The sequence below is a fragment of the Berghia stephanieae genome, chromosome 10 (genome assembly GCF_034508935.2).
Source record: "Berghia stephanieae isolate SIO BIC M18660-M18661 chromosome 10, UCSD_Bste_1.3, whole genome shotgun sequence".
NCBI lineage: Eukaryota > Metazoa > Mollusca > Gastropoda > Nudibranchia > Aeolidiidae > Berghia > Berghia stephanieae.
In genome coordinates, this window is record NC_088369.1 from 261,045 (window position 1) to 276,824 (window position 15,780).

Genomic DNA, 15,780 nt, shown 5'->3' on the forward strand with positions numbered 1-15,780 from the left:
ACTTGAAGACGTGGTCGCAAAAGCAACTGGTCGTTTTCTTATAATTGGGTGAAATTTTATAGTATTAACATTAACAACAAGAACATTGACTTCTGACTGACTTACAGTTATAGCCTGCCTTCCACTGTCGATGTCATCCGAATTCACAGCTTCAAATTCTCCAATTGTCTCTGTGTTGTGCCAGAAAAAAAGGCACAAGGACATTCACAACAAAAAGAAACTGCCTCAAAGTCAAAAAAATAACAATATTAACAGTGACAACCACAACAACAACGAATACACCAACAACAACAAAATAATAGCAAGAACAACAAAAATAACAAGCACATTAACAACAGCAGTATTAGCAGCTGCATAAGCTGTAGCAACTGCAGCAACGACAACGAATACAACAAAAACAACAACGACAACAACAACAACAAAAACAAGAACATCAGCATTAACAAAATCAACAATACCGGGATCTCAAATAAAAGAAACCAAAACGAAGCATCTTTGATTTATATTTCTTTATACAACTTTCAATCATGTGCAACGTTAGTAGATTGGTATCCATTTTATATACAGGAAAACAACAAAATAAAAGCATGGAAAATAACACATTCATTCTCATTATCACTCATTATCATCACATCTTGTTTGTTTTTGTTTTTGTTTTTAAGGGTTTTACGGCGCGTGCGGCACATTTAGGTCATATCAGCGCCGGTAAAAGGAATAAAATGGGATAGTAAAAAATTCTAGAATTACAATTAAAACACCCAAGAAAAAGTAAGACATAAGGGAACTGGGAACAAATAGGGATCAGATGTAGATTCCAAGAGCATACCACCAGTGTACTTAGTTTGAGATCACCTATAAGTCTCTTCCGGACACAAATACAAAATCCAACAAAGAGGAATACACTCAAATGCTTACATTATACATTCAAAATAACAAATACATTAATACATAACAGAGAGATGATTTACAAAGAAAAAAATATCATCTCCCAAAACAATAACTATGCATTTGACTGTTTCCCTCCCAGCTAGGACTCCGGCCAGGGCCAGGACAAAACCAAGTCTCATTCCAAGACAAATTCAAAGACAGACATGTTGGAAAACAGATATAGGGGATAGAAGACACAGTAAGTGCCTCCCTGCTCACTATGGGAGGTCAGGAACCCCACGCAAACAACAAAACTTAACACAAGTAGTACGAATATGAGATGTGATACCTGTAAGCCACGGTTAAAATTTATTTTCAGCAGATGCAACTCTGCTTTTGGCCAGGTACTCATTTTACACCTAAGTACAGTGAGAGAATGGGAATAAAGAGCCTTTTTCTAATGACTCAATTTTTGCACCACCCAGAGTGGAACTCGAGCCGACAAGTCTGAAGGTGAGCGTTATCAAACTAAATCACAAAAGCTATAATAATAATAATAATAGTAGTAATAATAATAATAAAAATAATAATAATAATAATAATAATAATAATAATAATAATAGTAATAATAATAATAATAATAATAGTAATAATAATAATAATAATAATAATAATAATAATAATAATAATAATAATAATAATAATAATAATAATAATAATAAATAATAATAATAATAATAATAATAATAATAATAATAATAATAATAATAATAATAATAATAATAATAATAATAATAATAATAATAATAATAATAATATAATAATAATAATAATAATAATAATAATAATAATAATAATAATAATAATAATAATAATAATAATAATAATAATAGTAATAATAATAATAATAATGGATGACAGTGATAATGTAACAATCTCCACAGATCGTAGGCTCTAGGCGCTAACATACACAACTAGAGAGTGAATAGAAATGTTTTAGAGAGTGAATAGAAATGTTTTTAGTCATTCTTTGTCGACTCTCTTGGTTTCTGCAGTTAATTATTACTGTACAATGAGCTAAAAGAACATAGAATATATTCCTCAGATGGATGGGATCAGATCGCCATAGCATACAATACAAGAATCCGGAGGAAGCTGTTTTCATGTGTGAACACGTCTATATATAGTCATTTATCTATATTATGAGAAAACATATTCTCTCTCTCTCTCTCTCTCTCTCTCTCTCTCTCTCTCTCTCTCTCTCTCTCTCTCTCTCTCTCTCTCTCTCTCTCTCTCTCTCTCTCTCTCTTTCACTGTCTCTCTCTCCCTCTCCCTCTCTCTCTCTCTCTCTCTCTCTCTCTCTCTCTCGTGCTCATTAAAAAGCACACAACATACAAACACATTCTCTCTCAAACACACACACAAATACCAATGCAGAAACACACATATACAAATACACACACCCACCCACCCCCCCCCCCCCCCACACACACACTGCTTACCTCTACCTCCATCTTAATCTTCATCTCCACCACAAATATTGTAATAATAATTTATCAATTTATTTTATTGCACATGTTTATATGTTATATTTATATATCACAAATATTATTGGAAACATGTATAATATATCATCCATTGATATAACAATAAAGAGTCTCAGTATAGAACCATAGTCACATTCAATACCATCCTTGTTAATATTATATAAATATAATAATAATAATATATATAATATATAATATATATATATATATATATATATATATATATATATATATATATATATATATATATATATATATATATATATATATATATATATATATATATATATATATATATATATATATATATATATAATACAAATCAACAAAAACAAATGCTTGCTTATTCGCTTTTATCCAACAACAACAACAACAACAAAATATGGTACAGTACTAGTCATAGGGGCACACAGGCATAACAGCCTTAAAGAGTTATCTACTCCTTTTCCTCCTCTTCTTCTTCCTCCTCTTCCATCTTCACTTTTTCTATCTCCTCCTCTCTTCCTCCTCCTCCTTCTTCCTCTCTTCTTCTTCTATCTCCTCCTCTTCTTCCTCCTCCTCCTCCTTCCTCTCTTCTTCTATCTCCTTCTCCCTCTCCTCCTCCCACATGTAAAAAATGTAATTGTGGGTCTGTAAATATGATTTTTAAAAACTAAGCAGGATCTGGAATTACCTGCCCTTTACTTTTCTGATATCGGATGTTTGTAGTATTGGCGCTCACACCAAACATGATTCAATAAATTAATACCAGCAGATAGGCTGTTCCAAAATCAACAGAACATTGTACTTTGAAAGAACGAGAAGGTGACTAACAACATTGAGAGTTTGATACTCTGGTTCATATTTGACTTGGCTTCCTTTGGTATTGATCTATTGGTATTTCTATAAGGCTATGTGTTGGTATTGATCTATTGGTATTTCTATAAGGCTATGTGCACTGGGGTCCTAATAGCTCAGTTGGTAGGGCACTCGTTTCACACATAAAGAGACAGAGATTGATCCCTGGTGAATACCCCCCCACCACCACCACCACCCATCCACCCAGCAGTGATTGGGTAGGTGGGTCTGTTAGATCTAGTGGAAAACACTTTGTGATATAATAGAGTTCTATCCAAAAGGTAACAAGTAATTGCTATTGTCAGTTTCACGCTACAGAAACTGGGATAAACTCAGGCTCCATGAGCCCAATGGCTCTGAAGGACGACTTATCTCTTAAAAGCTATAAAATTTTTCATAATACTATGTTGAGAGAGTGGGACACTTGTAAAGTCACTCAATGCTTCTTGGTGTCCGTCATGAGCACCCCTTCATCATGGTAGTTGTTGTAGTTTTGCTGGTCGTAAAGTCACCAGTCCAACTGTCACTCAATGCTTCTTGATGTCCGTCATGAGCACCCCTTCATCATGGTAGTTGTTGTAGTTTTGCTGGTCGTAAAGTCACCAGTCCAACTGTCACTCAATGCTTCTTGGTGTCCGTCATGAGCACCCCTTCATCATGGTAGTTGTAGTAGTTTTGCTGGTCGTAAAGTCACCAGTCCAACTGTCACTCAATGCTTCTTGGTGTCCGTCATGAGCACCCCTTCATCATGGTAGTTGTAGTAGTTTTGCTGGTCGTAAAGTCACCAGTCCAACTGTCACTCAATGCTTCTTGGTGTCCGTCATGAGCACCCCTTCATCATGGTAGTTGTAGTAGTTTTGCTCGTTCCACCACGAGTCGATGTCTGTCGACACTTCCTTGCCAACCAAGATGGAGTCTGAGGGGAATGGGGGGATGTAAGTCGGAGAGGTGGTTTGGTCCGAGTTGTTTTCGGACACCAGGGGGAGCTGTTTGCCGGCTGGAACAACAAGAAAAAGACAAATTGATTTTGTAATGTGTGGCTATAATGTGGTCTAGTGGAAGGGACCCTCGCCTTCCGATTGGAAGGTCCTGAGTTCGAGTACCACTCCGAATGACACACGGTTGGGTCCTTGAAAAAGGCTCTTTACTTACATTCTCTCACAGTACTCAGGTGTAAAATGAGTACCTGGATGTTAACAGTGTTGTATCTGTTCTATAATTCAATCTATATGGCATACAAAATTTTTTTTTTTTAAAGAGTGGGAAAACAAGGCAATATTGATGACTTACATGCCGGCATCTTGCAACTTCTCTTCCTCAAATGTCCTCTGTCTTTCTCCGATCGGGATGCGTTGTCACCAGCTGGAGTCAAATATTTCCGAGAAGAAGAACCCTGAAGGAAAAGAATAGTTAATAAATTGTAACCATGCGAATAAAGAAGGTCTACCAAATAAAAATGCCTGTTTATACAACACAGATCCATGCAATTCGCAATGCTTTGATTTTATTCCTTTCGGCAGGTTTTAGGTTTATATTTTGAATTCCCATTGTAGAAAGAAACTAGCTGTAAGGCATCTTTTTGCACAAAAATTCTTACAATATTTGTCATTGTTATCCCCAGTTATGCATTGACATCTGAGTCAAGTGAGGTTATGTCAGCACATAGTTGAGTCTTTGGAAAAGGCTCTTTACTCACATTTTCTCACCTACTCAGGTGTAAAATGGGTACCTGGCTGTTAACAGCGTTGTCTTTGTTTGAAAAAAATGTAATATCGCCAAACAGGCGTCATGTCCCGTCCTAAATGTTAAATGTTGCTGTTGGTCAGGGACCCCTTGTAAAGCGCTTTGAGCACGTTTAGTGGATGTTGCACTATATCAAAAAAAAAAAAGTTCAAAGCTCAATGTAAAGTTCCTTACATCAAGACACAAAATAAAAGTCATCCATCCAGTCATTGACATTGCTCAATGCTGCTTTACCTTGGTCCAAGACAGGACAACAATATGAACCAATCCAGCAAGTTACACATCAAGGTCCACAGCCAACATCTCCCTTACCTCAATAATCATTTTTAAGGTCCACAGCCAACATCTCCCGTACCTCAATAATCATTTTAAGGTCCACAGCCAACATCTCCCTTACCTCAATAATCATTTTAAGGTCCACAGCCAACATCTCCCTTACCTCAATAATCATTTTAAGGTCCACAGCGAACATCTCCCTTCCCTCAATAATTATTTTAAGGTCCACAGCCAACATCTCCCGTACCTCAATAATCATTTTAAGGTCCACAGCCAACATCTCCCTTCCCTCAATAATCATTTTAAGGTCCACAGCCAACATCTCCCGTACCTCAATAATCATTTTAAGGTCCACACATCTCCCTTCCATAATCATTAGGGTCACAGCAACATCTCCCGTACCTCAATAATCATTTTAAGGTCCACAGCCAACATCTCCCTTACCTCAATAATCATTTTTAAGGTCCACAGCCAACATCTCCCTTACCTCAATAATCATTTTAAGGTCCACAGCCAACATCTCCCTTACCTCAATAATCAATTTTAAAGTCCACAGCCAACATCTCCCTTACCTCAATAATCATTTTTAAGGTCCACAGCCAACATCTCCCTTACCTCAATAATCATTTTTAAGGTCCACAGCCAACATCTCCCTTATCTCAATAATCATTTTTAAGGTCCACAGCCAACATCTCCCGTACCTCAATAATCATTTTTAAGGTCCACAGCCAACATCTCCCTTATCTCAATAATCATTTTTAAGGTCCACAGCCAACATCTCCCTTATCTCAATAATCATTTTTAAGGTCCACAGCCAACATCTCCCGTACCTCAATAATCATTTTTAAGGTCCACAGCCAACATCTCCCTTACCTCAATAATCATTTTAAGGTCCACAGCCAACATCTCCCTTACCTCAATAATCATTTTAAGGTCCACAGCCAACATCTCTCTTACCTCAATAATCATTTTTAAGGTCCACAGCCAACATCTCCCGTACCTCAATAATCATTTTTAAGGTCCACAGCCAACATCTCCCTTACCTCAATAATCATTTTTAAGGTCCACAGCCAACACCTCTCTTACCTCAATAATTATTTTAAAAATCCACAGCCAACATCTCTCTTACCTCAATAATTATTTTAAAAATCCACAGCCAACATCTCCCTTATCTCAATAATCATTTTTAAGGTCCACAGCCAACATCTCTCTTACCTCAATAATTATTTTAAAAATCCACAGCCAACATCTCCCTTACCTCAATAATCATTTTTAAGGTCCACAGCCAACATCTCCCTTACCTCAATAATTATTTTAAAAATCCACAGCCAACATCTCCCTTATCTCAATAATCATTTTTAAGGTCCACAGCCAACATCTCCCTTACCTCAATAATCATTTTTAAGGTCCACAGCCAACACCTCCCTTACCTCAATAATCATTTTTAAGGTCCACAGCCAACATCTCCCTTACCTCAATAATTATTTTAAAAATCCACAGCCAACATCTCCCTTATCTCAATAATCATTTTTAAGGTCCACAGCCAACACCTCCCTTACCTCAATAATCATTTTTAAGGTCCACAGCCAACATCTCCCTTACCTCAATAATTATTTTAAAAATCCACAGCCAACACCTCCCTTATCTCAATAATCATTTTTAAGGTCCACAGCCAACATCTCCCTTACCTCAATAATTATTTTAAAAATCCACAGCCAACATCTCCCTTATCTCAATAATCATTTTTAAGGTCCACAGCCAACATCTCCCTTACCTCAATAATCATTTTTAAGGTCCACAGCCAACACCTCCCTTACCTCAATAATCATTTTTAAATCACACAAAATCTTTCAAACAAACAAAAAAAAAAAAATTCCCTTTATTCATCCCATTGGGGAAATTTGTCTCTAGTGTCTATTCCAAGGAAAGACTGGAATAACCCAGGCATCAGCCGCAGTAAATTGAACTAGGGCGAGGTGACTTGCTCAAGGCCACAGAGCGCAGCAGCGAGTGATCGAACTCGGTACCTTTCGGGTACGAAGCAAAGACTGTACTGCTGAGCCATGCTGTCCCTTGCCACGTTAACCAAAAGACCAATAAAATAAGTATCAATCTCCCTCTCTAAGGGGGCAGAACCACACCTGTATCATGACTGTTTTCTCTAAGGGGGCAGAACCACACCTATATCATGACTGTTTTCTCTAAGGGGGCAGAACCACACCTATATCATGACTGTTTTCTCTAAGGGGGCAGAACCACACCTATATCATGACTGTTTTCTCTAAGGGGGCAGAACCACACCTATATCATGACTGTTTTCTCTAAGGGGGCAGAACCACACCTATATCATGACTGTTTTCTCTAAGGGGGCAGAACCACACCTATATCATGACTGTTTTCTCTAAGGGGGCAGAACCACACCTATATCATGACTGTTTTCTCTAAGGGGGCAGAACCACACCTATATCATGACTGTTTTCTCTAAGGGGGCAGAACCACACCTATATCATGACTGTTTTCTCTAAGGGGGCAGAACCACACCTATATCATGACTGTTTTCTCTAAGGGGGCAGAACCACACTTATATCATGACTGTTTTCTCTAAGGGGGCAGAACCACACCTATATCATGACTGTTTTCTCTAAGGGGGCAGAACCACACCTATATCATGACTGTTTTCTCTAAGGGGGCAGAACACACCTATATCATGACTGTTTTCTCTAAGGGGGCAGAACCACACCTATATCATGACTGTTTTCTCTAAGGGGGCAGAAACCACACCTATATCATGACTGTTTTCTCTAAGGGGGCAGAACCACACCTATATCATGACTGTTTTCTCTAAGGGGGCAGAACCACACCTATATCATGACTGTTTTCTCTAAGGGGGCAGAACCACACCTATATCATGACTGTTTTCTCTAAGGGGGCAGAACCACACCTATATCATGACTGTTTTCTCTAAGGGGGCAGAACCACACCTATATCATGACTGTTTTCTTTAAGGGGGCAGAACCACACCTATATCATGACTGTTTTCTCTAAGGGGCAGAACCACACCTATATCATGACTGTTTTCTCTAAGGGGGCAGAACCACACCTATATCATGACTGTTTTCTCTAAGGGGGCAGAACCACACCTATATCATGACTGTTTTCTCTAAGGGGCAGAACCACACCTATATCATGACTGTTTTCTCTAAGGGGGCAGAACCACACCTATATCATGACTGTTTTCTTTAAGGGGGCAGAACCACACCTATATCATGACTGTTTTCTCTAAGGGGGCAGAACCACACCTATATCATGACTGTTTTCTCTAAGGGGGCAGAACCACACCTATATCATGACTGTTTCTCTAAGGGGGCAGAACCACACCTATATCATGACTGTTTTCTCTAAGGGGGCAGAACCACACCTATATCATGACTGTTTTCTCTAAGGGGGCAGAACCACACCTATATCATGACTGTTTTCTCTAAGGGGGCAGAACCACACCTATATCATGACTGTTTTCTCTAAGGGGGCAGAACCACACCTATATCATGACTGTTTTCTCTAAGGGGGCAGAACCACACCTATATCATGACTGTTTTCTCTAAGGGGGCAGAACCACACCTATATCATGACTGTTTTCTCTAAGGGGGCAGAACCACACCTATATCATGACTGTTTTCTCTAAGGGGGCAGAACCACACCTATATCATGACTGTTTTCTCTAAGGGGGCAGAACCACACCTATATCATGACTGTTTTCTCTAAGGGGCAGAACCACACCTATATCATGACTGTTTTCTCTAAGGGGGCAGAACCACACCTATATCATGACTGTTTTCTCTAAGGGGGCAGAACCACACCTATATCATGACTGTTTTCTCTAAGGGGGCAGAACCACACCTATATCATGACTGTTTTCTCTAAGGGGGCAGAACCACACCTATATCATGACTGTTTTCTCTAAGGGGGCAGAACCACACCTATATCATGACTGTTTTCTCTAAGGGGGCAGAGCCACACCTATATCATGACTGTTTTCTCTAAGGGGGCAGAACCACACCTATATCATGACTGTTTTCTCTAAGGGGGCAGAACCACACCTATATCATGACTGTTTTCTCTAAGGGGCAGAACCACACCTATATCATGACTGTTTTTCTTAAGGGGGCAGAACCACACCTATATCATGACTGTTTTCTCTAAGGGGGCAGAGCCACACCTATATCATGACTGTTTTCTCTAAGGGGCAGAACCACACCTATATCATGACTGTTTTCTCTAAGGGGGCAGAACCACACCTATATCATGACTGTTTTCTCTAAGGGGGCAGAACCACACCTATATCATGACTGTTTTCTCTAAGGGGGCAGAACCACACCTATATCATGACTGTTTTCTCTAAGGGGGCAGAACCACACCTATATCATGACTGTTTTCTCTAAGGGGGCAGAACCACACCTATATCATGACTGTTTTCTCTAAGGGGGCAGAACCACACCTATATCATGACTGTTTTCTCTAAGGGGCAGAACCACACCTATATCATGACTGTTTTCTCTAAGGGGGCAGAACCACACTATATCATGACTGTTTTCTCTAAGGGGGCAGAACCACACCTATATCATGACTGTTTTCTCTAAGGGGGCAGAACCACACCTATATCATGACTGTTTTCTCTAAGGGGCAGAACCACACCTATATCATGACTGTTTTCTCTAAGGGGGCAGAACCACACCTATATCATGACTGTTTTCTCTAAGGGGCAGAACCACACCTATATCATGACTGTTTTCTCTAAGGGGCAGAACCACACCTATATCATGACTGTTTTCTCTAAGGGGGCAGAACCACACCTATATCATGACTGTTTTCTCTAAGGAGGCAGAACCACACCTATATCATGACTGTTTTCTCTAAGGGGGCAGAACCACACCTATATCATGACTGTTTTCTCTAAGGGGGCAGAACCACACCTATATCATGACTGTTTTCTTAAGGGGGCAGAACCACACCTATATCATGACTGTTTTCTCTAAGGGGGCAGAACCACACCTATATCATGACTGTTTTCTCTAAGGGGGCAGAACCACACCTATATCATGACTGTTTTCTCTAAGGGGCAGAACCACACCTATATCATGACTGTTTTCTCTAAGGGGCAGAACCACACCTATATCATGACTGTTTTCTCTAAGGGGGCAGAACCACACCTATATCATGACTGTTTTCTCTAAGGGGGCAGAACCACACCTATATCATGACTGTTTTCTCTAAGGGGGCAGAACCACACCTAATCATGACTGTTTTCTCTAAGGGGGCAGAACCACACCTATATCATGACTGTTTTCTCTAAGGAGGCAGAACCACACCTATATCATGACTGTTTTCTCTAAGGGGGCAACTAACACTCGAACCACACTATATCATGACTGTTTTCTCTAAGGGGGCAGAACCACACCTATATCATGACTGTTTTCTCTAAGGGGGCAGAACCACACCTATATCATGACTGTTTTCTCTAAGGGGGCAGAACCACACCTATATCATGACTGTTTTCTCTAAGGGGGCAGAACCACACCTATATCATGACTGTTTTCTCTAAGGGGGCAGAACCACACCTATATCATGACTGTTTTCTCTAAGGGGGCAGAACCACACCTATATCATGACTGTTTTCTCTAAGGGGGCAGAACCACACCTATATCATGACTGTTTTCTCTAAGGGGCAGAACCACACCTATATCATGACTGTTTTCTCTAAGGGGGCAGAGCCACACCTATATCATGACTGTTTTCTCTAAGGGGGCAGAACCACACCTATATCATGACTGTTTTCTCTAAGGGGCAGAGCCACACCTATATCATGACTGTTTTCTCTAAGGGGGCAGAACCACACCTATATCATGACTGTTTTCTCTAAGGGGGCAGAGCCACACCTATATCATGACTGTTTTCTCTAAGGGGGCAGAGCCACACCTATATCATGACTGTTTTCTCTAAGGGGGCAGAGCCACACCTATATCATGACTGTTTTCTCTAAGGGGGCAGAGCCACACCTATATCATGACTGTTTTCTCTAAGGGGGCAGAGCCACACCTATATCATGACTGTTTTCTCTAAGGGGGCAGAGCCACACCTATATCATGACTGTTTTCTCTAAGGGGGCAGAACCACACCTATATCATGACTGTTTTCTCTAAGGGGGCAGAACCACACCTATATCATGACTGTTTTCTCTAAGGGGGCAGAACCACACCTATATCATGACTGTTTTCTCTAAGGGGGCAGAGCCACACCTATATCATGACTGTTTTCTCTAAGGGGGCAGAACCACACCTATATCATGACTGTTTTCTCTAAGGGGGCAGAACCACACCTATATCATGACTGTTTTCTCTAAGGGGCAGAGCCACACCTATATCATGACTGTTTTCTCTAAGGGGGCAGAGCCACACCTATATCATGACTGTTTTCTCTAAGGGGGCAGAGCCACACCTATATCATGACTGTTTTCTCTAAGGGGGCAGAACCACACCTATATCATGACTGTTTTCTTTAAGGGGGCAGAACCACACCTATATCATGACTGTTTTCTCTAAGGGGCAGAACCACACCTATATCATGACTGTTTTCTCTTAGGGGGCAGAACCACACCTATATCATGACTGTTTTCTCTAAGGGGGCAGAACCACACCTATATCATGACTGTTTTCTCTAAGGAGGCAGAACCACACCTATATCATGACTGTTTTCTCTAAGGGGGCAGAACCACACCTATATCATGACTGTTTTCTCTAAGGGGGCAGAACCACACCTATATCATGACTGTTTTCTCTAAGGGGGCAGAACCACACCTATATCATGACTGTTTTCTCTAAGGGGGCAGAACCACACCTATATCATGACTGTTTTCTCTAAGGGGGCAGAACCACACCTATATCATGACTGTTTTCTCTAAGGGGGCAGAACCACACCTATATCATGACTGTTTTCTCTTAGGGGCAGAACCACACCTATATCATGACTGTTTTCTCTAAGGGGGCAGAACCACACCTATATCATGACTGTTTTCTCTAAGGGGGCAGAACCACACCTATATCATGACTGTTTTCTCTAAGGGGGCAGAACCACACCTATATCATGACTGTTTTCTCTAAGGGGGCAGAACCACACCTATATCATGACTGTTTTATGACTTTCTACATCCCAAAAAAAGAAAAAAAATGAAGTCCCTGTTCAATCACCGTTATAGAAAATATAATAAATATTAGCATTTATATAGCACATTTCCATGGATTTACCATGCTCAGTGCGCTTCCCAATGTTCATGCATTCCCTTAACAGGCCATATGAAATCATACTTTCATTTCATACAGTACCAGTTGCCTGGTAGGTGTTGTTTTTAAACTGGCGCTCTTACAATAGCCTTCATTACCTACAGTCAGGAACTCATTCACACCCGAGTTACACCTGGGTAATGTGTGTCAAGTTCCCTCCCTACCCAAGGAGGCAATTTCGGAACCAGTTTTTCCACTATCACGATTACCAATCCAGCCACTAACTATGCTTAGCCATAAATATTTGGAGAAATTGTGATTTGAAAGATATTCGGATTAGAATTAACCCATCTATCCTTCTACTTTTATCTCTTCCATCTAGAGGAAAATGATCATGTTACTGTTATGTGTCTACACATTACAAGTACACATACATATACTAAGCTGCTAGAAACTGTGGATTGTAAAAATTATAACACGCGTACTTGAAATATCAATACTAAATGTAGATTATATGATGTATTTTTTATCAAATTAATATAAATGCTTTTGTAATGTAAAACATTTTTTTTAATGACAGCATCAAATAAATAAACAAAAAAAACAAACATGGAACGTTTCAAGCTCAAATCCCTTCTTCAGCCAATAAGAAAAACAATAAAAACATGAATACATCACTTTAAAAAAAAAACAGAAGGGCAACAGAGATATATTTGGCACATTCTTTCTGTAAGTAATAGGATCTAATATATATTATTTTCAAAGTTCCTATTACTTGTAGACAGGGAGTGCCAAAGATTCTGGTATATCTGGTTTGTAAGTGATGTATTTTTGTTTTTGTTTTTGTTATAGGCTGAAGAAAGGTTTGAACCCAAAATGTTCTGTGTTTGGTATTTTGTTCTTGTTTTTTTTAAGCTGTTCTATTCATTTTTGTTTATTGTTTTTAAAGTACACACACTGTCTTTTTCCTTAAGACAGAAGATTGAAGCAATGATTGAGCTTTATTGAGCTTTTATATAGCGCATTATCCACTAAATGTGCTCAAAGCACTTTACAAGGGGTCCCTGGCCAACAGCAACACTTAATCATGTAGGATGTGACACGATGCCTGTTAAGCGATATTACAATTTTTCGGACAGAGACAACGCTGTAAACGGCCAGGTACTCATTTTATACCTGAGTACAGTGAGAGAATGTGAGTAAAGAGTCTTTTCCAAGGACTCAACGATGTGCCGAGCAAGGGTCAAACCCAGGACCTTCCAATCCGAAAGCGAATGTCATACCACAAGACCACATAGCCGCACATAACCTTTAAATATATCTTTACAGAAATATATGAAGACTACAAACAACATGCACAACACAATCAAGAGAGTAATAAAATAGGATTTGAAAACCCATTTGAGCTCACGGTTGAATCTACCTGTGTGTTTGCAGGTGGCTGAATCACAGGGATGCGTAGCTCCACGTGGCCTTTCTTCCTGGTACGTGGCGGAGCTTGCCCTTCTTCTTTGTTCTCCTCTTTCGTTTGATCGTTGACTGCCGAGAGTTCAGTCACAGTGAAGAGCGGTTCATTCGTGGCCCGAAGGTTTGAAATAAGATTGGAATGCTCTCTCTGGTTGGGAAAATAAAGAGAAAAGAAATAATTGGAGATCTCCGTAGAAACCTTTCAACATAAGAAGAAAAGAAACATAATGGCAAAACAAAGCAACGTTTTTTAAAAGACAAAAATATAAATTCTATGACATTGGATGGAATGGACTCAACATGTAACAAGGCATCACAAGTCAGTCTGTCTGTCTGTCTGTCTGTCTGAAGTAACGACAACGATATCTGACTCAACATGTAACAAGGCATCACAAGTCAGTCTGTCTGTCTGTCTGTCTGTCTGTCTGTCTGTATGAAGTAACGACAACGATATCTGACTCAACATGTAACAAGGCATCACAAGTCAGTCTGTCTGTCTGTCTGTCTGTCTGTCTGTCTGTCTGTCTGTCTGTCTGTCTGAAGTAACGACAACGATATCTGACTCAACATGTAACAAGGCATCACAAGTCAGTCTGTCTGTCTGTCTGTCTGTCTGTCTGTCTGTCTGTCTGTCTGTCTGAAGTAACGACAACGATATCTGACTCAACATGTAACAAGGCATCACAAGTCAGTCTGTCTGTCTGAAGTAACGACAACAATATCTGACTCAACATGTAACAAGGCATCACAAGTCAGTCTGTCTGTCTGTCTGTCTGTCTGTCTGAAGTAACGACAACGATATCTGACTCAACATGTAACAAGGCATCACAAGTCAGTCTGTCTGTCTGTCTGTCTGTCTGTCTGTCTGTCTGTCTGTCTGAAGTAACGACAACGATATCTGACTCAACATGTAACAAGGCATCACAAGTCAGTCTGTCTGTCTGTCTGTCTGTCTGTCTGTCTGTCTGAAGTAACGACAACGATATCTGACTCAACATGTAACAAGGCATCACAAGTCAGTCTGTCTGTCTGTCTGTCTGTCTGAAGTAACGACAACGATATCTGACTCAACATGTAACAAGGCATCACAAGTCAGTCTGTCTGTCTGTCTGTCTGTTTGTCTGTCTGTCTGTCTGAAGTAACGACAACGATATCTGACTGAAGTAACGACAACGATATCTGAAGCTGTAGACTTTTTGTCTTTTGAGCGGCTTTGTGGTCTTATGGTATAACACTCGCCTTCGGACTGAAGGTCCAGGGTTCAAGTCCCTATCTGAGGGGAAAAGGCTCTTTACTCATACTCTCTCACCGTATTCATGTGTAAAATGAGAACTTGGCAGTTAACAGCACTGTCTCTCAGAAAAATAATTGTAACATTGCCTAACAGACATCATATCTTGTCCTAAATGTTGAGTATTGTTGTTGGCTAGGAACAACTTATAAAGCGCTTTGAGCATGTTTAGTGGAAATTGCTCTATAGCAATAAATGCTCATGTTTTTGGGGAATTTTTTAAGCAACAATTTTACCACGAATGGTAAATGTTAAAAATGGAAGCAAGAAAAAGAAATGACGACTCACAGCTCTTATCCTTTTGAGACATTTGTCAAGCCAATTTTTGATGGTCTGTTTGGCCACTTCCTCCTCGATGGTGTATTCCAATTCGTCTCTGGCCAAGGACTCCTCCAGCTGGAGTGACTTGTGAATGTCCACAGAACGGTAGGACAACATACTGGAAGTGAGGAGGTTATTGGGGTTATCACAAGACCGT

At 39.8% G+C, this 15,780-nt stretch overlaps 1 protein-coding gene across 8 annotated transcripts in view; it reads right to left on the minus strand.

Annotated features, from left to right (window-relative positions):
* Positions 1-2,883: 2,883 nt before the first annotated feature.
* The window catches only part of LOC144956012 (sodium leak channel NALCN-like), an 89,240-nt gene continuing 76,343 nt past the window's right edge, over positions 2,884-15,780 (minus strand). For 5 of the 8 annotated variants that reach the window (XM_078886291.1, XM_078886289.1, XM_078886292.1 and 2 more), the window contains 4 exons: positions 15,591-15,741; positions 13,956-14,159; positions 4,542-4,644; positions 2,884-4,248 (listed from right to left, as the gene is read on the minus strand). In XM_078886291.1, coding sequence (XP_078742417.1) covers positions 4,052-4,248; positions 4,542-4,644; positions 13,956-14,159; positions 15,591-15,741 — 655 coding nt within the window. In that variant the 3' untranslated portion in view covers positions 2,884-4,051. The remainder of the gene's footprint in view (positions 4,249-4,541; positions 4,645-13,955; positions 14,160-15,590; positions 15,742-15,780) is intronic. The other 3 variants (XM_078886294.1, XM_078886293.1, XM_078886296.1) reach the window with 1 other exon arrangement.